Source organism: Theropithecus gelada, chromosome 1, assembly GCF_003255815.1.
Source record: "Theropithecus gelada isolate Dixy chromosome 1, Tgel_1.0, whole genome shotgun sequence".
Lineage (NCBI taxonomy): Eukaryota > Metazoa > Chordata > Mammalia > Primates > Cercopithecidae > Theropithecus > Theropithecus gelada.
This window is the reverse complement of record NC_037668.1, coordinates 79,737,236-79,761,597: the sequence shown is the minus strand read 5'-3', so window position 1 is coordinate 79,761,597 and position 24,362 is coordinate 79,737,236. Positions and strand designations below refer to the sequence as shown.

The 24,362-nt window shown below is 41.4% G+C and overlaps 1 protein-coding gene across 3 annotated transcripts in view; it reads left to right on the top strand.

Annotated features, from left to right (window-relative positions):
* Positions 1-323: 323 nt before the first annotated feature.
* NRDC (nardilysin convertase) overlaps positions 324-24,362 on the top strand; it is a 100,465-nt gene continuing 76,426 nt past the window's right edge. The window contains exon 1 of one of the 3 annotated variants that reach the window (XM_025355114.1): positions 324-1,006. In XM_025355114.1, coding sequence (XP_025210899.1) covers positions 666-1,006 — 341 coding nt within the window. In that variant the 5' untranslated portion in view covers positions 324-665. Of the gene's footprint in view, positions 1,007-1,240; positions 1,299-24,362 lie in introns of those variants that run through there. The other 2 variants (XM_025355115.1, XM_025355120.1) reach the window with 2 other exon arrangements.

The window sequence follows — 24,362 nt, the reverse complement described above, 5'->3', positions numbered from 1 at the left end:
ATTAGTATTTGCGGCGCTGGGAAGCAGCGTCCATCCGGCGGGTGTAGGAAAATACTTCCGGCGTTCTGGTTTTTTACGTGCTAAGTTACAGCCGAAGGCTTGCCCCGGGTCCGAGGGGTAGGGTACTCAAACTATGACACGAATGGGAAATTTTAAAACTTTGGAATTAATTCTCTGCACTCGTTTCTCAGTTTTCTCATTAGGGGAATATTTTGCTATGAGACGCGGAGGACTACTCAGTGGTTGTTACAAAACACTCCCTGCGTACGTCATAAACGCGCCAGGTGCCCTTCTTCCGTCGTCCTCCGCGCCACTCTCTCCGCCTCTTCCCCCTCGCTCCGCCCACTTGGGTTTCGAAATGCTCGCTGGTTGTTCCGAGAATCAGTCCGGGTCACGTTGGTTCCTCTCCTTTCCTGTTCTCATTGGTTGCTTACGTGAGCGTGACTACTTTCTTGCCTCATGATTGGCTAAAATCAGGAGCGTCATCGGCGGCCGGGAGGGCGGAGGGATGAGGGAAGTCGGCGTGAGGGAGACTGGGTTGGGGGAGGGGTTCAGGCCTGTTCCCCGCGGCTGCGGCAGCACCAGCGCCGGCCGCCACCGCCTCTGGAACGCGGAGGAGGTGGGTCCTGGGAAGCGGGATGTCCATCGCTCCAGCTTGGTGGTGAATGCTGAGGAGAGTCACTGTTGCTGCAGTCTGTGCCACCCGGAGGAAGTTGTGTGAGGCCGGGCGGGAGCTCGCGGCGCTCTGGCGAATCGAAGCGCGGGGTCGGTGCGAAGACTCTGCTCCTGCCAGATCTTTTCCTATTCTGGCCATGCCTGGAAGGAACAAGGCGAAGTCTACCTGCAGCTGCCCTGACCTGCAGCCCAATGGACAGGATCTGGGCGAGAACAGCCGGGTTGCCCGTCTAGGAGCGGATGAATCTGAGGAAGAGGGACGGAGGGGGTCTCTCAGTAATGCCGGGGACCCTGAGATCGTCAAGTCTCCCAGCGACCCCAAGCAATACCGGTGAGGGAGGAGGCTTGCACTGGGGAGGCGAACAGTGTGCCGGCTTCTCTGTCGGTGCCGCCGTGACTTCTTGTCTTCATGTCTCCCAGTGGAGCAACAGGGCACACTTTCCACCCCAAATGCTTTCGTGGTTGGAGGTGGCAAGCGTGATTAGAGGCTTCCATGTGGTGTCAGCTGGGCAAGTGGGAAATCATGGGTTCTAAGATGTCAGAATGGGAGAAGCTTATCGAGTCATTTGAATACAGTCGCTAAAGCAAGCATGGAGGTTTCTTTGAGGAACGCAGCCTGAATGGTGAGGGAGTCTTGGTATCATGTTACCAGAAAAGGTTGACGGAGTTGGGTACTTTAATTTTGGAGGACAGGATATTTAAGGGGCGTATTATCACTATCCAAAATATTTGAGGGACGCTTAAGTGATAGATGAAACTAGTGGACGAAAGTTACCAGAGGATGGTGTGGCTTCAGTAAAGTAACTTTGCATCATACTTGGCCTAAATTGAAGTGGCTTGTTTCCATGGGTAGTTCTCCGTTACCAAAATGGTTGGGCGACCTCTTCCAGGAATATATTAGAGAGGACTTGGGTCTCAGTTGGGTGAGTTGTAAGGTTTCTTCTAATCTTGAAATTCTGTACTTTTGGTTTGTGCGGGAGTCCTCTAAACATTTCTAATAATCGGTGATTCAGTCCCCACCTGAATATCTCCTTCAGAGGTAGCTTATTTCATGGAGTATCATGACTATGATGTATCTTGTGTGTGTGTGTGTGTTTTAATGAGAGCCTGGGTCTTGCGATGTTGCCCAGGCTAATTTCAAACTCCTGGGCTTAGGGAATCCTCCTGCCTTGGCCTCCCAAAGTACCGGGATTACAGGCATGAGCCACTGTGCCCGGCCTGGACTTTGATGTATTTTAAATAGAGTTTATATTGTCCAACAACTTTGTTGAACAGATTGAGGAAATTGAGACCCAGAGGGTTTGCTTCTTGCTTCGAATCACACAGCTAAATAATAACAGAACTGGTATAATGACCCCTACTATCTGACACCAAATTCAGTGTATCATTTACTGATTTCTTTCTTTCTTTTTTTGTTTGAGACGGAGTCTCGCTCTGTCACCAGGCTGGAGTGCAGTGGCGCGATCTCGGCTCACTGCAGTCTCCGCCTCCCGGGTTCAAGCGATTCTCCTGCTTCAACCTCTCCAGTAGCTGGGACTACAGGTGCTCGCCACCATACCCAGCTAATTTTTTGTATTTTTTGTAGAGACGGAGTTTCACCATATTGGCCAGGATAGTCTCCATCTCTTGACCTCGTGATCCGCCCGCCTCTTCTCCCAAAGTGATGGGGTTACAGGCGTGAGACACCGCGCCCAGCCCATTTGCTGATTTTTAACAAAGTTCTTGCTCATGTGAATTGAAAACTGAAGGATTCTAGCTCTAAATTTGTTATAAGCCCCTACAGCATTAGAGCAAGAAAGAACCTTATAATCTTTTCCACTTCCCACCACCTCTCTTTGACAGATGACCAAAACTGAGGTCTAGAAAGAAGTGACTTAGCCCCAAGTTTAGGACCAGCCTAATTTCTCCTGTCACTTCAAGTCTAGATATATTTTCCCCAGGCTGCCAGAGTCAAGGGGTCTTTATAAATGAGCTAAATTTTTGCTTTCTCATCAAAGAGGTGGTTGTACAGGTTGAGTATCCCTAATCCAAAAATCCAAAATGCTTGGAAATCCAAAACTTTATGAGTGCCAACATGACACCACAAGTGAAAAAGTCCACACCTAACACCTTTGCTTTTTGATGGTTGGTTCATGTACACAAACTTTGTTTCGTGCACAAAATTATTAAAAATATTGTATAAAATTATCTTCAGTTTATGTTTATAAGGTATATATGAAACATAAATGAATTTTGCATTTATACTGGGTCCCATCCCCGAGATACCTCATTGTGTATACGCAAATATTCCAAAATCCAAAAAAATCCAAAATTTGAAATACTTTTGGTCCCAAGTGTTTCAGATAAAGGATACTCAACCTGTATTGGCAATATATAAATTAGCAAGTTGAAAACTTGATTAAAGGTGCTTAGTTTTTGCCTTCCAGATCAGATGTTCAATAATGGTTTCAGGGTTTTTTCCTGTCTATATAAAGTTACATAATAACTAATGTTTATGGAATATACACTATGTTTCAGCTACTGTTGTAACTGCTTTAGATGTGTTATTTCATTTACTGACCTCATTTTTGGTAAATTTGTTTGACAGATACCTATTAAGTCCTACTCTGTGCCAGGCACCAAGCTAGATTAAATATTTTCTGAAACTTGGTCAATGTAATAAATGTTAGTCTGGGTGAATATACAAAAATGATTGAGCCAGTACATGCCTTCAGGGAAAACAGTAGAGAGAGACACAGACACATTAAAAAAAAAAAAAAAAAAAAATTAGAGACTGTTATGGTGGCTCATGCCTATAATCCCAGCACTTGGGGGGCCGAATTGGGAGGATCACTTGAGCCTAGGAGTTCGAGACCAGCCTGGGCAACATAGTGAGACCCTGTCTCTACACAGAAAAAATTAGCCGGGTGTGGTGGTGTGTGCCTGTAGACCCAGCTACTTGGGAAGCTGAGGTAGGAAGATCCCTTAGCTGTTTCAAAAAACAAATAAATAAAATTAGGACACTAAAGTTTTATAGAAGCCATAATGGAAGTATGTCCTAGATATATTGAGGAATGAATACATTGGTAAATTCCAACCGGGGGAGAAAGGAAAGACTTCAAAGAGGAGGTAATGCTTAAGAGTTGTTCTTTGAATAATTGTTGCGTTTTTGTCTTTATATGGCTTTTGCCAAGTCATTGTCCTTCTTAGTGTTTCAGCTTAGTTTAAAAACGAAGGGGGTTGGTTAGAACAACAGTGTTTTTCAATAACCCTCCCTTTTCAAAAGAGCAGTTCTTCCGTATTACCTGTTTTATAGACTGGAGTTTCAATTGGACTTTTGAAGAAAAGATGTTATTAGTTTAAAATAAAGGTGGAAAATCTCAGGACTAGGTGATCTTTAAAGACTTACCCAAATTCAGTTCTGTGAATTTTTGTAACCAGAAACACCCTTAGGAGGCATCTGCAGCCCAGAGAGCTGAATTATCCTTCCAGATTGTGCTGAGATATTCCCTCTGTAAAGTCTTTCTAAGCAGAACTAATTCCTCCTTCCATTGTATTTCAGTAGGATTTTGTACATGATCCATTATAGTACATAGCATCATATTATATGTCTTTTGAATAAGTACCAGAGGAGGACACATTTAGAGTAATATTGTGGTGAAATAATATCTTGAAAGATTTACCAGTCTTCATTTATTAATAACCTGCGGAATTTTACTTCAGCATATGTGTAATTTGTATTCAGCTTTTTTTGAAATGTTGGGCGTATTTCCAGGACACCTATTACGCTTTTTTAGAGATCTGTATTAAATGCTCACCAAGTGTTGATTCCCTTCCCTTCTAGAAGGGTTAAGGGACTTCAGGTTGGGAATTGATATTCAAATTTTTATTGGCGTTGAGTGGAAATTCTAGTTGGGCAGGATTAGTAGTGGTGTTTTCTATTTACTTTTTATTTTTATTTTTATTTTTGAGATAGGATCTCACTTTGTAACCCAGGCTGGAGTGCAGGGGCATGATCATGGCTCACTGCAGCCTTGACCTCCCAGGCTCAGGTGATCCTTCCACCTCAGGCTCTCCAGTAGCTGGGACTACAGGCACGTGCCATCATGCCCAGCTAATTTTTTGTAGAGATGAGGTTTCGCCATGTTGTCTAGGCTAGTCTCGAACTCCTAACCTCAGATGATCTGCCCTGCTTGGCCTCCCAAAGTGCTGGGATTATAGGCACAGGTGAGCCGCTGCACCTGGCCTGGCCGTGGTGCATTCTGAATAGTAAATAATTTTAACAATGAAGAACACTTAATGTTAGGTATTTTGGATTGAATAAAACAAGTACAAAGCACCCTCCATGTTTAACCTGCTTGTAAAATGATCTGTATTTCTATGGAGGAGGAAAGAACAAATGAAATAGTATATAAACTTCTTTTTTATTTTTTTTAATGATTAAAAAAATTTTGAGACAGGGTTTCAATTCATCGCCCAGGCTGGAGTACAGAGGCACCATCACAACCTGCCCCACCATGTCTGGCTAATTTTTTGTAGAAATGGAGGTGGGGGTTGGTGGTGGTGGGGGGCGTCTCACCAAGTTGCCCAGGCTGGTGTTGAACTGACCTCAGGGGATCTGCCCACCTCAGCCTCTCAAAGTGCTGGGATTACAGGCGTGAGCTACCACACCCGGCTGAAAAGACATATAAACTTCCGAAGGGCAAACCCTTCTAATTTAAATTTTGGTCAGACTGTTACAAGTGAGGAGATGGTTATCTTAATAAATTTTCAGGCTGGGTGTGGGGGCTTATGCCTATAATCCCAGCACTTTGGGAGGCGGAGGTGGGTGGATCATCTGAGGTCAGGAGTTCAAGACCAGCCTGGCCAACATGGTGAAACCCTGTCTCTACTAAAAATACAAAAATTGGCCGGGCATGGTGGCTCACGCCTGTAATCCCAGCACTTTTTGGGAGGCCGAGGCGGGCGGATCACAAGGTCAGGGGATCGAGACCACGGTGAAACCCCATCTCTACTAAAAAATACAAAAAATTAGCCGGGCACCGTGGCGGGCGCCTGTAGTCCCAGTTACTCAGGAGGCTGAGGCAGGAGAATGGCGTGAACCCGGGAGGCGGAGCTTGCAGTGAGCCGAGATTGCGCCGCTGCACTCCAGCCTGGGCGACAGCGCGAGACTCCGTCTCAAAAAAAAAAAAAAAAAAAAAACACAAAAAACACAAAAATTAGCCAGTTGTAGTGGCAGGCGCTTGTAATCCCAACTACTTGGGAGGCAGAGGCAGGGGAATCGCTTGAACTCGGGAGGCAGAGGATATAGTGAGCTGAGATCACGCCACTACATTCTAGCCTGGGTAACAGAGCAAGACTGTGTCTCAAAAATAAATAAATAAATAAATAAAATTTCAATATATTATAGAAAATAATGGGTGGGTGTATGCTGAATAAGGTACAGGCTATTTCTGAATATTATGTTGTTTACTGTTGTATGCTTTTGAACAGGAGGAGGATCACAATTCAAGTGAGCGGAACAGTTGCATTGAGAACACTAACATTTGTTGGCTTCCTGAACAGTTTGCTAGTGAAGTGGCTCACTTCTGAGCAGAAGCCTTTTGCTCACTTTGGCAGCACCTATACTGAGCAGAAGCTTTATATAAATCTAAGGTATCAGAAGAAAACTATACACCAGGAAATAAGATAACTTTTTTTTTTTGTATTGGATGGGAAGAACATAGGTTTATTTGTTGATATTTACAACGAAAACTCCTGGAACAGTAATGCTTCATTCAATACGTGAGCCAGTAATTTCATTTGTGTGTGTTTCGTTTCACATACACACAGACACACAAATATTGCTAAAATGATAATAAAATCTCACAGCTACAGAGAAATCATTATGACTTCCATGTGCATAAATTCCAGGAGATTGACAACAATTCATTAGTCTGATATAAATGAACAAATGAATCCAAATCTCTTTTTTTGCACTCCCACTTGTCTTGTAAAGTAGAGGTAACCTGGGTATTACTTCATGCGATTCAAACTCATTTAACACAGTAAGTGCTTTTAAGGTCGAAGTATATTAAATCTTATGAAAACTAGTATAACTTTAATAAACATATCTTTTGTCTCTTACTATTCCTTAGACTGATTTCCTTATTTTGTTTTGTTTTGTGTTTGAGACAGTCTGGCTCTGTCACTCAGGCTGGAGTGCAGTGGCATGATCTCAAGTCACTGCAGTCTCTACCTACCAGGTTCAAGCCATCCTCCCCACCTTGGCCTCCTAAGTGGCTGGGACTACAGGTGCACACCATCATGCCCAGTTAATTTTTGTATTTTTTTTAAGAGATGGTATTTCGCTCAGGCTAGTCTCAAACTTCTGAGCTCAAGCAATCAGCCTACCTTGACCTCCCAAAGTGCTGGGAGTACTGGCATGAGCCACTGCACCAGGCCTGACTGATTTCTTTAATGTGGGCTGATGGGCTAGTAAGAATAGAAAGAGTATATATTGTTTATAACTAAAGAGTGTGTGTGTGTGTGTGTGTGTGTTTTTTAGGAAAATAAGATTTAGCATTAAAAAGCTCTCTGTTGGCCAGGCGCGGTAGCTCACACCTGTAATCCTAGCACTTTGGGAGGCTAAAGCAGGCGGATCATGAGGTCAGGAGTTCAAGACCAGCCTGGCCAACATGGTAAAACCCTGTCTTTACTGAAGATACAAAAAATTAGCCAGGCGTGGTTGCGTGCCTCTGTAATCCCAGCTACTTGGGAGGCTGAGACAGGAGAATTGCTTGAATCTGGGAGGTGGAGTTTGCAGTGAGCTGAGATTGTGCCATTGCACTCCAGCCTGGGCGACAGGGTGAGACTCTGTCTCAAAAAAACAAAAACAAAAAAACCCAAAAAAGCTCTCTGTTTTTCTGGCTGGGTGCGGTGGCTCATGCCTGTAATCCCAGCACTTTGGGAGGCCAAGGCTGGTGGGTCACCTGAGGTCAGGAGTTGGAGACCTATCTGGCCAACATGCTGAAACCCTGTCTCTACTAAAATACAAAAATTAGTTGGGCGTGGTGGTGGGTGCCTGTAATCCCAGATACTGGGGAGGCTGAGGCAGGAGAATTGCTTGAACCCAGGAGGCAGAGGTTGCAGTGAGTTGAGATCGCGCCCACTGCGCTTTAGCCTGGGAGACAGAGCCAGACTCTGTCTCAAAAAAAAAAAAAAAAAAGCCAAAAAAAAAAAAACCCAAAACAGAAAACAAACAAACAAAAACGCCCTGTTTTTAAAGAACTGAATGATGGTAAAAACTCTTTTGCTTTTAAGAAGCTTATGATCTGCTATAGGAGAGTCAGGGAGCAGATACTGAAACTGAAATGCATTAAATATAATAGGTGCTAGAATAGGGATATGTAAAGTATGACTTTTGTTTTGTCATTCGTGTTTCTAGTTTGCTATCTACTGGTATGTGACCTTTAGCAAGCCAACTCATGTCTCTAAGTCTAAGAATATTCCTAAGGACACAGAAGAAGAGCAACCCATAAACAATTGAAATTGAAAAGGAGCAGTCGGGAAGCAGCTGATAGTGGCTTTTTTTTTTTTTTTAAATGAACCAGTGGAGGAGAATGCTTGAAGCAAGGAGTGATGATAGATAAAACAGAGGTCAAGTAGTACTAGGCCTGAGTCTCTTTTGGAGACTCAAGAAATTACTACTGGTGAAAGTTTCAAAGGAGTGATGTGGAGGCAGAAACCAGAGTGTAGTGAGTTAAGGATGAATGGAGAGTGAGACATTGATTGAGATGGAGTCTTGCTCTGTCACCCAGGCTTGAGTGCAGTGGCATGGTCTTGGCTCACTGCAACTTCCACCTCCCGAGTTCAAGCGATTCTCGTGCCTCAGCCTCCCAAGTAGCCGGGATTACAGGCATGTGCCACCATGCCTAGCTAATTTTTGTATTTTTAGTAGAGAGGGTGTTTCATTATATTGGCCAGGCTGATTTTGAACTCCTGACCTCAAGTGATACCTGTCTGAGCCTCCCAAAAAGTGCTAGGATTACGTGAGGCACCATGACCAACCAAGAGTGAGAAATTTTGAATGGCGAGGTACACATTGTTTGGTTTTAAAGGGGAAGGGATGAGAGGAGATTTTAGGATAAAAACAGTACATTGTGGCAAGAGAGTGTTTTTTTCAAGATGAATAAGAAGTGAGCATGCCTTGCTTGAGAAAAAAAGAATCAGTAGAGATGTTGAGGATACAGACAGTAATAGATTACTAGTAATAAGTTACTAGTAATAGTAATAGATCCTTAGATAGTTGTGAGGTGACAGGATTAATCTTAAGAACATATGCAGAGAGACTCATTTTAGAGAGATGAGAAAATATCTTCACTTAGAGCGAAGGAAGTTGTAATTAGTGTGGATGCAGGCAGTGAAAACTTGAAAGGGTAACTTTTCCCCCTTTTCTGTAAAGTAGTCATTAAAATGTACTTAGATGGTCCTCTGGGAAACTCTAGGGGAAATAGTGGGATGCATAGGGGAAGCCTTGAGTGTGAAGGTTTGAAATAGCTAATGTAGAAAATGGGTGAAGTATATACGTTGTAAATACTAAGAAAATTTGTGGGTTCCTGAGCATGAAATGATAAAAATAAAGCAGTATTTTAAGATTAAAGCAGTAGTTTAAATCCATAGGATGTGGCAGACTGACTTAAGAATCAGTTATAATTGTGTGTTGACACAAATGGTACTAGTCTTTCTGTAGCTGATGTGTTTGCCTCTTCACTTTTCTTTTTGCTTTCCACTTAATTCACTTTAAATGTTTGCAAGGCTAAATGCCCATGAGTACGGATATCATGTCTGTTTTATTCACTCAATATCCAGCACATTTTAGGTTCTCAAATAATATTTGTAGAATGCATGAGTGTATGAGTGCTTACATGCCAGTTATTTTCACAGAACCCATGGGGATATTTTGCCAGAAATTTCTTAGATTAAAATTGTATTCTGAAGCTGGGCACAGTGGCACATGCCTATAATCCCAGCTATTTGGGAGGCTGAGGTGGGAGGATGGCTTGAGCCCGGGAGTTCAAGACCAGCCTGCACAACAAAATGAGATCCCTCCATCTCTAAAAAAAAAATTTGTTTTAAGCGTATTTTGGCCAGTTGTTTTAAAGCAATTGATTTTCAGAGAAAATGAATATGGACAGGTTACAGAAGTACAAATAATACAAATAGTACAGATGCATATGTTGATATTATGTATTTTATGTGGAAGCTTGTGCTTGGCATAGTAAGCACTCAAATGTTAGCCATTACTGTTTTTATATGTTTACAGTTATTGGATTAAGGCCATGAATAAAGCTTTCTTTGTAGCATTTTTTTGTAGTAGTAAAAAGTTGGTACAACTTTGTTTTCCATTGGTTGAATAAAGATTAAACTATGATACAGTTTTACAATGAAAATAATACATAGCTATAAAAAGAATAGGTGGTTTTATGTATTGAAATAGATCTCCTCTGATTTATTGTTGAATGAAAACTAGTGGCAAAACAAAATGTATAATTACATTTGTAAAAGGAAAAAACATTACTGTTATATGTTTACCTAAAGTATAGTTTTTAACGTATTCATATATATGTACAGAAATGATTAGGTATGGTGTTCAGCAAGCTTATTTCTCTGGGGAAAGGAAGGGGAGATTTGACTTTTGTTTTATTTATTTTTTCATAATTACAGGAAGATAAGTGTTAAATAACAATAAAGAAGTATGTGGTCATCATAGGGAAGGAACCTTAGATAAAAAGAAAATTTAAGAATTCTGGCTGGGTGCGCTGGTTCATGCCTATAATCCCAGCATCTTGAGAAGTCAAGGCAGGAGGATCGTTTGAGATCATGAGTTTGAGGCCAGCCTGGGCAACAAAACAAGACCCTACCTCTACAAAAAATTAAAAAATTAGCTGGGCTTTGTGGTGTGCACCACCAAGCTGGTGTGGTCTGAGCCACTTGGGAGTCTGAGGTGAGAGGATGGCTTGAGCACAGGAGTTTGACGTTGTCGTGAGCCATGATCACACCAGTACACTCCAGTGTGGGCAACAGAGTGAGACCCTATCTCAAGAAAAGAGAATTCTCCATAATTATTCTACGCTGCATTAACCACTGGTAACATTTTAAATAATTTCTATGCCTTATTTTATTTTTTGAGATGGTGGCTCACTCTGCCTCAGGATACAGTGCAGTGGTGTGATCTCAGGTCACTGCAACCTCCACCTCCCAGGCTCAAGTGATCCTCCCACTTCAGTCTCCTGAGTAGCTGGGACTACAGGCATGCACCACCACACCTGACTAATTTTTGTAGAGATGGGGTTTCACCATGCCACCCAGGCTGGTCTCGAATTCCTGGATCCTGGAGTCAAGTGATCTTCCTGCCTTGACCACCCAAAGTGCTGGAATTACAGGCATGAACCACTGTGTGCCCAGCCAGACAGTACTGTTACTACACGATAGATTTAAGTGCTATTCTATGAAAATACATTACTGAACAGGTACTAAGCAGTAATTAGAGTATAAATGGATTGTATTCTCTCATTTCATTCCTTCTAACAAACTTCTCATAATGGCAGGTGATGTCCAAGGCCGCCTATTTTGTTCTTAACATTCTATCTACATCTTTATCTTCTGTTGTGCTATTTTGTGCTCCTTTTCTTGGCACATGTTTTCTTTGGTCATATTTGCCTTTTGAATTCATGCATGAGTATCTCCTCTCTTTTCTATTTTCCTTCAGTAGTCCCTTCCCACATGTAGTTAGTGACTCTTGTGTGGCCCTCTAGCAATGTAGCAATTTTTTTTTCAAGCGATTTCATATTTTTGTAGTTATTACTTGTCTTTCCATTCTATTGTTGAAATTTTTGAAGGGAGGGAATTTGTTTCTTTGAGTCTTTGCATATGGTCTCTTCTGTTACTAATAAATGAATAGTCTGTACTCCTAAGACCTGCCTCTACTCTCCAGTTGTGCACTGGATCCCATCTCCTTACACATTTTATGTTCTACTAATTATTCCAGCAATTGTTCTTCCATCCTGCATCATCAGTTTGTCCTTTACTGGGTCATCCCCAGGAGCATACAAATACACTGTAATTGTTTCCATCTTCAGGAGAAAAAATTTCTTTATTCTGTATCCCCTTGGAGCTAAGTCCTTCTGGCTAGTCAGTTTCTCTGGTAACTTTGTAGCAAAACTTGTTGAGTTATCTGTACTTGCAGTTTGTAATTCATCTGTTCCCATTATTTCTTAAGGTCACTCAGAGTAGACTTCTGCCACTATGGTTACACTGAAATAGCTAGTTCAGGGTCACTAATATCTTTACATTGGTCAATTCTCAAGTTATCTTAGTCAACCTATCAGCAGCATATTGCATAGTGCATCATTCTTCTTGAAATGCTTTGATCAGTTGACTTTCAGGTTACCACTGTTCATAGTTCTCTTCCTGCTTATTCACAGATCTCTTCTCATTTCCCTGACTTCTAAATTTTGGATTGTCTAGGGCTCAATTTTCAGACTTCTCATCTACCCTTACTCCCTATGTTATCCAGTCTCATGACTTTAAATATCAGCGCGTATAAAATAAATTTTATTGTTTTCCTATCTTCATGTTTTTTCTTACTCTTTTTTTTTTTTCCATAGCACTTACTGTCATTTGACATAAATTTACTTGTGCATTGTTGTTTTCCTGCACTGGAATGTTTCATCACAAGGGCAAGGAATTAGTTTTGTTTACTGCTTATATCCCCAGTGCCTAGAGTAGTGCCTGTTTTAAAGTCTTGCTTCCATTTCTGTCTTCTTCCTTTTCTCCTTTGGCTTGTTACATAAAGATATACTTTTCAGTTTTTTGTTTGTTTGTTTGGTCACTTTTCTTGTTTTTTGTTTGGATCAAAACATAATGTTTAGTCTGGGCACAGTGGCTCATCATGCCTGTAATCCCTGTGCTTTGGTAGGCTGAGGCAGGAGTATCGCAGGAGCCCAGGAGTTTGAGGTTACAGTGAGCTATGATCGCGTCATTGTGTTGCAGCCTGAGCGACAGACTGATACCCTGTCTTTGAATATATATGACATATATGTTATATAGAAAACATGTATGTATATATAAAACATACATATATATAGAAACAAAACCTTACAGATACAGTTGAAACCCTCTTTATGTTGCCTCTTCCCGTTACCTTCTCTGCCTTCTTTTTTCAGTGTTAACCATTATCTAAATTTCATGTATATACCATACCGTTTCGGTCTATAGTTGTATACTTTTTAGTAAACATACTTTTTAAGCAGTATATATCATTGTTTTTGCATGTTTTAAAACATTATAGAAATAGAAAAGTATCACATTAGATGTCTCATAATCTTTTTTTTTGTTTGTTTTTTGGTTTAACATTGCTTTGAGATTTATCCATGTCAATCAGTGTAATACTAGTTATTTGTGTTAACCAATGTTTAATATTTTGTTGATGAATACATCATTATTTTCCTATTGTCATTTGGTTACAATTTTCTGTTATATTTTGTTTTATGACTATGCCACAATTTATCTTTTCTCTTTTTGTTTTTCATTTAAGTTGTTTCTAGTGTTTCAGAGAACTGTATATGGTTCCTTGTGCACACATTTGAGAATTTTTCTGGGGCACATACCTATGAGTGAAATGATACCTATAGGTGAAATGACTGGGTATACTCATTTTTAACCTCACTAGATATAGCCAAAGTACTCTTCTAATGGGTTGTGCTCTTTCACATTGACACCAATAGAACATGAGAGTTCCTGCTTCTTACGTGCTTACATTTTTAGCAGTTATTGGTATTGTTAGTTTCTTTTTTTTTAAAGATAAGGTCTCACTCTGTTGCCCAGGCTGGAGTGCAGTGCTGGAATCATAGCTTACTGTCACCTAGAAGTCCTGGGCTCAAGGGGCCCTCTTGCCTCAGCCTCTGGAGTAGCTGGGACTGCCACCACACCCAGCTAATTTAAAACAATTTTTTTTTCCTTTTTTTTTTTTTGAGATACAGTCTTCCTCTATTGCCCAGGCTATGCAGTGGCGTGATCTTGGCTCACTAGGTTCAAGTAATTCTTCTGCCTCAGCCTCCCGAGTAGCTGGGACTACAGGCGCCTGCCACCATGCCTGGCTAATTTTTTTTTTGTATATTTAGTAGAGCTGGGGTTTCACCATGTTGGCCAGGATGGTCTTGTTCTCCTGACCTCCTGATCTGCCCTCCTCGGCCTCCCAAAGTGCTGGGAATACAGGCGCGAGCTATCATGCTTGGTCGATATTGTTAGGTTTAAAAAAAATTACTGATCTGTGGAAAATTTTATTTCTCACTTTTTTTTAAAGGCTAGTCAAGTGAAGCAGCTCCGGAGAAGGCATCATTTAGTTGTGAATACCACTGTATGTACTCAGATCAGTCTATATTTTTCTTTCGTAAAAAATCTTCTTAGGCTGGGCGCAGTGGCACATGCCTATAATTCTGGCAGTTTGGGAAGCCAAGGCGGGTGAATCACCAGGAGTGCAAGACCAGCCTGGCCAACATGGTGAAACCCCATCTCTACAAAAATACAAAAATTAGCCAGGCATGATGACAGCTGCCTGTAATCCTAGCTACTTGGGAGGCTGAGGCGGGAGTATCGCTTGAACCCGGGGAGGTGCAGGTTGCAGTGAGCCATGATCGCGCCATTGCACTCTAACCTGGGTGACAGAGCGAGACCCCGTCTCAACAAAACCCCCCAAAACTTAAAAAATTTGTATTTCCTCTTATTACTAGTAAGATCAGGCATTATTTCATACTTTCTAGACATTAGGATTTCTCCTTTTATGAATTGCCTGCTTTTCTATTGGGTTGTTTTTTCTTTTTATAAATTTGACTTGTAAAAATTCATTTTATTTTGAATGCTAATTTTTTGTTGATTATATGAGTTGCAAATGTATTCTCTAAGTCCATAGCTTATGTTTGCTCCTTGTTTATAAAGTCATAAAATTTAATCAGTTATTGATCTTTTATGGTTTGCACTTTTTGTATCTTATTCTAAAAATTTTATTACAGTATTTTTTTTAACATTAAAAAATCTAATTTTTTTTTTTTTTAAGATGAGGTCTCACTCCATCACCCAGGATGGGGTGCAGTGGCGTGATCTCAGCTCACTGCAACCTCTGCCTCCCGGGTTCAAGTGACTCTCGCACCTCAGCCTCCTGAGTAGCTGGGACTACAGGCATGTGCCACCACGCCTGGCTAAGTTTTGTATTTTTGGTAGAGACAGGGTTTTACCATATTAGCCAGGCTGGCCTCGAAGTCCTGGCCTCAAGTGATCTGCCCTCCTTGGCCTCCCAAAGTGCTGCGATTATAGGTGTGAGCCACCATGCCTGGCAAAAATCTAATTTTATTACTGTGTTTCTAAAACTATGGATAACCAGTTGTCCAGTCATACTTTTAAAAAAGTATAAATCCCAGAGATCACCAAATATTTTCTGTAAAAGGTCCAGCTAATAAACACTTTGGGCTTTGTCAGTCAGGAGGCAAAATTGAGGATATTATGTAAGTACTTGTATATCAAAAAAGAAAACAAATTTCTGCAAATTTTTGGTGAAAATTTTTATGAAGTTCAAAATATAGTATATGTTTTGGTAATACAGTTCTAGTAAGAATGACGGAATTTTTATTGGGATAACAGTTTGCTTTATTGGGATTCAAAATTAAGTGTTCGTCAGTCAATTGCCAATGTTCATCTGTTAAGTCTGATTTGTAATGAGATTTTACATATTCTATCTTTGAAAATGTCTTTCCACACAGCTAGGTACTGCCAATATATTAATATGAAATACTGATAGCAATCTATGAGTACAGATGGTCCCTAATTTATGTTGGTTCAACTTAGGGTTTTTCCACTTTCCATGGTGCAAAAAAGTGATATGCATTCAGGAGATACCGATCTTTGAGTACCCATATGATCTTTCTGTTTTTCACTTCAGTATTGTATTCAATAAATTACATGAGATATTCAACACTTTATTATAAAACAGACTTTGTGTTGGATGATTTTCCCCAACTGTAGGCTTATGTAGGCATTCTCAGCATGTTTGAGGTAGGCTAGGCTAAACTGTTAATGTTCAGTAGGTTAGGTTAAATGCATTTTCAATTTACAGTATTTTCAACTCAAAATGGGTTTATCAGGACCTAACCCTTTTGTAAGTCGAGGAGCATCTGTATATGACTTTAATTGAGCATACTCATTGCTTGGAAAATATTTATATAATTCTATTAGGTTCTTCTCTGATATTTTTCCCTTTTAATATGTATTATAGATTAAATAGATCAAACACTATAGATCAGTCACTTCCAATTAAATTAGGTGGAATCTCCTCAATTGCACAGTTAATTGGACTTTGAAATATAGAAGTTTCCTTGTGATTGCAACAAGGTCTGGAAGGCACTGCTGAAACTATAGTTTGTGGGGGAATGGAGGTATTGCTTCTTGTTTTAACTTTTTATAGCACAGGAAGTATATGAAGCAGCTTGCCATTACTTGTGATTCAAACATCATTGTTGATTGAAATGACTTAAGTGCTGTTTTGTCTTGTAATTTTAGGTTGAATTCATTAAAGAAACATTATTAAATCTGCACCAAAGGCTAATTTTTTTTTTTTTTCTTGAGACAGAGTCTTGATCTGTCACCCACGCTGGAGTACAGTGGTGTGATCTTGGCCCACTGCAGCCTCCACCTCCCGGGTTCAAGTGATCCTCCTGCTTCAGTCTCCCAAGTAGTTGGGACTACAGGCGTGCACCACCATTGCCCAGCTAACTTTTGTGTTTTTAGCAGAGACAGGGTTTCACCGTGTTGGCCAGGGGCTGGTCTTGAACACCTGATCTCAAGTGATCTGCCTGCCGTGACCTCCCGAAGTGCTGGGATTACAGGTCTGAGCCATCATGCCTGGCCTCGTTTTGAACTTCTCTGAAGAAATTCTACAGTGATGTGATACTTTGTTTTAAATGTTCTACTTTTTCTGGTTATTGCTTGCTTTTTTTTTTTTTTTTATTTTTTATTTTACACAGTCTTGCTCTGTCATCCAGGCTAGTGTGCAGTGACCCGATTTCGGCTTGCTGCAAGCTCTGCCTCCCAGGTTCAAGCGATTCTCCTGCCTCAGCCTCCCGAGTAGCCGGGATTATAGGCACATGCCACTCCACCTGGCTAATTTTTGTAGTTTTAGTCGAGATGGGGTTTTGTGGTTCAGCAGGTCTCAAACTCCTGGCCTCATGTGATCTGCTTGCCTTGGCCTCCCAAAGTGCTGAGATTACAGGCATGAGCCACCGCTCCCAGCCTTTTTTTTTTCTTTTTTTTTGAGACAGGACCTCCTCAGTCTGTTCCCTAGGCTGGAGTGCCGTGTCATGATCATGGCTCACTGCAGCCTTAACCTCCTGGCTCAGGCGATCCTCCCACCTCAGCCTCCCGAGTAGCTGGGACCACAGGTGTTACCACCTCTGGCGAATTCTAAAAATTATTTGCAGAGATGAGGTTTCCCTTTGTTGCCCAGGCTGATCTTGAACTCCTGGGCTCAAGCAATCCTCCCACCTCAGCCTCCCAAAATTCTGGGATTACAATCATGAGCCACCACACTCAACCTCTCTCTCTCTTTTTTTTTTTGTCCTTTTTTAAAGGGATGATCTCATTGTGTCACCCAGGCTGTACTGCAGTGGTACCATCATAGCTTACTGCAGCATCGAACTCCTAGGCTCAAGTGATCCTCCCACCTATGCTGCCCAAAGTGTTGGAATTACAGGCATGAGCCACTGCTTCTAGATGGATGTGTTTTATTGGTCAGGGGAAAAAGCCGTATATACATATGTATGTATTTTTTACTAATTCTTCCCCTCTGTTTTTTTTTTTCTTTGAAACTACTATGTAATATGGGAAATCACAGGTTCTATGTGGAGGGACTTTGCTAAGGTAATGGTTTTTTTTTTTTTTTTTTTTTTTGAGACGGAGTCTTGCTCTGCTGCCCAGGCTGGAGTGCAGTGGCCGGATCTCAGCTCACTGCAAGCTCCGCCTCCCGGGTTTGCGCCATTCTCCTGCCTCAGCCTCCCGAGTAGCTGGGACTACAGGCGCCCGCCACCTCCCGGCTAGTTTTTGTATTTTTTAGTAGAGATGGGGTTTCACCATGTCAGCCAGGATGGTCTCGATCTCCTGACCTCGTGATCCGCCCGTCTCGGCCTCCCAAAATGCTGGGATTACAGGCTTGAGCCACTGCACCCGGCCAGGTAATGGTTTTAACCTCTTTGTCTTCTTTTTTTTCCTTTAGAGACAGGTTCTCACTCTGTCACCCAGATTGTAGTGCAGTGGCATGATCATAGCTCACTGCAGCCTCAAACTCCGGGGCCCAAGCAGTCCTCCTGCCTTAGCCTCCCGAGTAGCTAGGACTACAGGTGCACATGCCCAGCTAATTTGCTTAATTAATTTATTTTTACTAGAGATGGGGGTCTCACTGTGTTGCCTAGGCTTGTCTCTAACTCCTAGCCTCAAATGATCCTCCTGCCTCAGCCTTCCAAAATGTTGGGATTACAGGTATGAGCCGCCGCACCTGGCCCCTTTTTCTCTCTTACTCCTCTCCAAAAAAGGAGTAACATCTGGTAAGTGAGTGTGGTAGAATGACCTGGGGCATGCTTAGCTTAACTTTTTCATCCCTCCCCTCTTCAGTTCAGCATACAGACAGCTAGTGCAGTTAGTTGACTTTTGAACAGCACCAGTTGAACTGGACTTATATGCTGATAATTTTCAACCAAAGGGGATTTGCAAATGAAGTATTCTCAGGATGGGAAACCAGCTTTTTGTATATATGGGTTCTGCAGGGCAGACTGTAGGACTTGAGTGTGTGCATATTTGGATATACAGGGGAGATCCTGGGACCAGTCCCCCTTGTATACCAAGCAAGGGACGACTGTATTTTGGTATATAATTGGCCATTATAGTAAGCTGGCCAAGTAGTGGTTGGTTTGATTTTCTATCCGGATCACAAAAACGTTCTCCCTGTCAGCAGTAAGATGGTTTTGCTTTCTTACCATTCATATGTTCCCTGGAGTAGCACATTAAATTTCCTTCAAGAACTTTTCCTTTGCATTCACAACTTGGCTAACTGATTGCTGCAAGAAGCCAAGCTTTCAGCTGATCTTGGCTTTTGACATGCCTTCCTGACTGAGCTTAATCATTTCTAGCTTTTTTTTTTTAAGAGATGGGGGTATCACATTGTTGCCCAGGCTGGTCTTGAACTCCTGGGCTCAAGTGATCTACCTGCCTCGGCCTCCCACAGTGTTGGGATTACACGTGTGAGTCACTGTGCCCAGACTTATTTCTAGCTTTTGATTTTAAGTGAGAGATGTGCAAAGTCATCCTTTCACTTGAACACTTAGAGACCATTTAAGGTTACTAACTGGCCTAATTTTAATACTGTTGTGTCTCTGGAAATAGGAAGGCACAAGGAGAGGGAGAGAGATGGATCAGTCAGAACACATACATTTATTGATTAATTATCGATTATGTCTTATGGGGATGTGGTTTGTGGCTCTCCGAAACAATTACAATAGGAATACCAAAGATCACTGATTACAGATTATTACAACAGATATGATTTAAAAGTTTGAAATATTGCAGTAATTACAAAAATGTGACAAAGACACGAACACATGCTGTTGGAAAATAGACTTGCTTGATTCAGGGTTTCACACCTTCAGTTTTTTTTGTTTTTGTTTTTCAAAACAAGTAAGCTGGCCGGGCGCGGTAGCTCACGCCTGTAATCCCAGCACTTTGGGAGGCTGAGGTGGGCGAATCACAAGGTCAGGAGATCGAGACCATCCTGGCTAACACGGTGAAACCCCGTCTCTACTAAAAGTACAAAAAATTAGCCGGGCGCGGTGGCGGGCGCCTGTGGTCCCAGCTACTCGGGAAGCTGAGGCAGGAGAATGGCGTGGGCCCAGGAGGCGGAGCTTGCAGTGAGCCGAGATCGCGCCACTGCACTCCAGCCTGGGCGACAGAGCCAGACTCCGTCACAAAAAAAAAAAAAAAAAAAAAGTAAGCTGGGTATGGTGATTTATGCCTGTAATCCCAGCACTTTGGGAGGCTGAGGTGGGCAGATCGCTTGAGCTCAGGAGTTTGAGACCAGCCTGGGCAACATGGTGAAAACCTTGTCTCTGCAGAAAATATAAAAATTAGCTGAGTGTGGTGATGCACGCCTGTGGTCCCAGCTTCTTGGGAGGCTGAGGTGGGAAGATTGCTTGAGCCTGGGAGGCAGAAGTTGCAGTGAGTGAGATCATGCCACAGCCCTACAGCCTGGATAATAGAGTGAGACTCTATAAAAATAAAATAAAATAAAATAAAATAAAATAAAATAAAATAAAATAAATAATAACAGTGAAGCTTAATAAAGTAAAGCACAATAAAACTAGGTATGCCCATGATATGTAACATGTCACCTCTCACTTCAGCCATGTAGTCTCAAGTCCTTCTGTTTTATTTTTTTCCCAAGCATTTTTGGATTTAAATACTTAAACTCTTAACTGTGGTTTTAAATTTTTAGTGACTGAAAGCAGCTTCTTCACAAAAGGTTGGTTTATTTTATTCAGAAACAAAAATGAGTGGGTGGGTACTTTATTATAAAGATAATACCACATTCTTGATTCTTGGACATGGTTTAAAATCTACTTCAGTCTTTATCCTTAGTACAGGAGCAGTGGGAGAGTGAAACCAAATGAAGGAAGACAGGTTTAATAGGGTAAAAGAGGTTTTGTTAGAGAAAGATTGGCATCTTTCTCCCCACCCTCCAAAATATATGTATACACAATTATATGAATACTTGAGACCACAGAGTTTGAGAGGAGGTAGTGACAAGCTATATAAGTCATTACATAATTAGCTCCCAACCACGCTGTTTTGACCTAAAATGATTTAGCACCATCTATGTAGGTCTAGAAATAGCAATTTAAGGCTAAAAACTGAATTATCAGTTCCTCTATATATGAAAATGAGGTCTTGGAGAGTATATAGTATTCCATGGTATGGTTATAGAATAGTTTATTTGCATATTCCCTTATGTATGAACGTTTGGGTGATTTCTGCTTTTTCTCTATTATAACCATTTTGCAGTGAAAATTGTTGATTTATCTTTGCTCATATGTGTTAACATTTCCATAAGATACTGTAGTGTGTTCAAAGCTTTAGACAAACTAAATTTAACAGAATTTAATTGAGCAGCTCCTGAATTGGGCAGTCCCTGAACCAGAATAGGTTCAGAGAGGCTCCATCACAGCTGCATGGTCAAAGAATATTTATGGATGGTAAAAGGAAAGTGATGTACAGAAAATGGAAGTGAGGTACAGAAACAGTCATATTGGTTATAGCTTGGTGTCTGCCTTATTTGAACATCATTTACACAGTTGGCCACCTTTGGCTGAAACTTAGTGATTGGCACAAGAGTAGGTTATGGTCTGTTCATACATTTAGTTAGGTTTCAGTTCACTAGTGCAGAGAAACCTTTAGGCTGAACTTAATTTTGAGAGGTTGACCAGAACCTTGCACATTGATGTTGTTCTGTCACCATCATAAATATACTTATTCAGTCTCAAATCCCACTGGGAAATAACAGAATGGTGGATTTTGTGTGGTGGGAACAAGGATGTCAGGTAACTGTTAAGTGTTAGGGCAGAGGAGACCTTGTGTTAGATTCTCCTGTTTATAGGAGAAAAATAAACCCTAGTCTGTTTGGGACCACTTTGCTTCCTTAGAGTTTTGGCTTGATTATGTTGCATTTAGCATGAGTGACTCCATATTGGTTTGGTGTGTTCTACTGGGGCCTGGTGCACAAGCTCAGTCCAAAACAATGACCTCCCATAGTTTTGTTTTAAAATTGCCCCCTTTTGATCAGGCACTCAGTTAGGTGAGTATGACCAAAACTTAGGGCCTTAGTGCCACTCACAGTTACTATGATTTTCGGTTTCCCATCTCAGCATGTCTTTCATAGGTTACAGTTTACTTACAGTTACACATTTCTTTTGAGTTTTTGTCATTCTAGTTGAAGAGAGACCATTTGACATTTTAGGGATGGTTGAATGCAAACATTTAAAAACTTTTGAGAGAATACAGTACACCAGGGAGACTATTAAATTATGACTATATAAGGATGGTAATACCACAAGTTTGGTGTATGCTCCTTAGCCAGGGTCCTCATGAACCAAACCAACTAAAATCAAATAGATCAAAGAATGAACTAGATAAAGAGTCTGCTCATTTTAACCAAGCAACCTTTTTATTAATCTTCTACAAAGCATTGCCTCATTTATTCCAAACCATGGAGAAAGAGACCTCAAAATTAATGCCCATCCAGAAGGGTGAAGACTGCCTGGCAGTTTTCTCTTTAACCTATGATGTTGGTTCAGAGGAGTAGACTAATGTTCTGTGTCTGATTACAAAGTGCCAAAGGTACCATTAAAATTTCTCACCCACATTGGCCCTTTATCTTCCATCTATCAAGATAAAACGTTGTCTGTGAAGTCCTCCACAAATAAAAGTATACATCATGAGTGTACACAGGGAGACCTCCTTTTCAATTCTATTGTTTTTTTTTTTTTTTTTTTTTTTTTTTGAGACGGAGTCTCGCTCCGTCACCCAGGCTGGAGTGCAGTGGCCGGATCTCAGCTCACTGCAAGCTCCGCCTCCCGGGTTTACACCATTCTCCTGCCTCAGCCTCCGGAGTAGCTGGGACTACAGGCGCCCGCCACCTCGCCCGGCTAGTTTTTTGTATTTTTTAGTAGAGATGGGGTTTCACCGGGTTAGCCAGGATGGTCTCGATCTCCTGACCTTGTGATCCGCCCGTCTCGGCCTCCCAAAGTGCTGGGATTACAGGCGTGAGCCACCGCGCCCGGCCAATTCTATTGTTTGTAGAGGCATAAGCAAGGAAAAAGTTGAGAGATGAGAGTCTCATGGTAGCAGAGAAGTCTTCATCTGTGATCTTGGGAAAAAGCTGTCCATGCTAGGATGCTGTCTGCTTCTGGGGAGAAACTTTCCTGGTTAACTTTACCTTAAGGTCTCCAATGTGTATAGAGTTCCAAGAGTCTAGAGAAGCCCTTTTGAGTTGAGATTACGAACCCAAGGTTCAAGGTCCTGAAGTTTTGCTGTAGTGTACATTGCAAAGACAGTCTTTCTCTGATGATGATCTCTGGATATCCAGTCTCCAGGTTCTAGATTGTGAAGGGGCTGATTGTCCTCAGTCAGTGGACCATGAAAAGCTTTCTTTTTACCTGGTGAAAACACGCTTTGGCATAATGCATTAAACCTTGCAGTATTTACTCATATCAGAGTTTAGTAGTGGAATATACATGAGGTTCTATTGTTAGGCGCATAGGCCTTGTAGTGACTTTTTTATAAAGGGTCAACTTATGTTTCCAGTCTAAGTGGATCTGATTGTCATCAATCTGCAATACCTTTTTACCAAGGCAATCTACTCAGTTCAGTTAGCTTTACCTAATGCTATTTTACCTGTAATTCCTTGTTTAACTATTTTACAACTTGTTCAGTGAAACAAGTACCTCTATCATTGGAGATTGCTCAAGGAATGGCCATGTGGAAAACACATTTCCTAATAGCCTTTTAGCTACTGTTATGGTATCAGCCCTTTTACGTGGGAAAGAGGTTTTTTTTTTTTTTTTGAGACAAAGTCTTGCTCTGTTGCCCAGGCTGGAGTGCAGTGGCATGATCTTGGTTCACTGCAACCTCTGCCTCCTAGGTTCAAGCAGTTCTTGTGCCTCAGCTTCCTGAGTAGCTGGGACTACAGGCACATGCCATGAGGCCTGGCTATTTTTTTTTGTATTTTAGTAGAGACGGGGTTTCACCATGTTGCCCAGGCTGGTCCTGAACTCCTGAACTCAGGCAGTCCGCCCGCCTTGGCTTCCCAAAGTGCTAGGATTACAAGCGGTGAGCCACTGTGCCTGGCTACATGAGAAAGATTCTGTACCACCAAAAAACATACATTGAAAATGACAAGTGAAGAAAATACCTCTATAAATGTTTAAATGGCCCATTGGGCAGAAATACAGCTGAAGTTTTTATTATCTTCCCAGGATTGGTTATGGGTTTGACAAACCAAACATTGGTCGTAAACCATTTTTGCATTTAGAACATTCGCCGCCCCCTCCCCACCCACACATTTATAGTCAATTGAGATTACTTAATCTCTTTTATGATGAGTCACCGACTGCAGAGCTTTTAATAATGGAAGCTTTGAGGACTCAAGTCCATGGATAACATTGGACTTAATATCCTCCTAAATACTAATTTTGTCTCTCCAATTTAGATGCATAGCACTGTTTATTAGAATGAGTTATAGGTAATTTGACTTTGGACCATGGAGTTCATTCAAATTGCATATCTAAACAATGTTAGTATTAGCAGATTTAGCATGAAAATCTGGCAAGGTATTTTCTTGGTATTCAATTAATTTTTGTCCTGCTTGGGTTAGCAGTTTTAGAAACTGGCCAGTGTTTACATTAGAGTTCTGGGACCTCTTCAGTCCAAATGTCAGTATCCTAAAGTTATCAGAAACCTGTATTTAAGAGTGCCTGTCGCAAGGCATGGTGGCTCACGCCTGTAATCCCAGTGCTTTGGGAGGCCAATGGGTGTGGATCACGAGGTCAAGAGATCAAGACCATATGGCCAACATGGTGAAA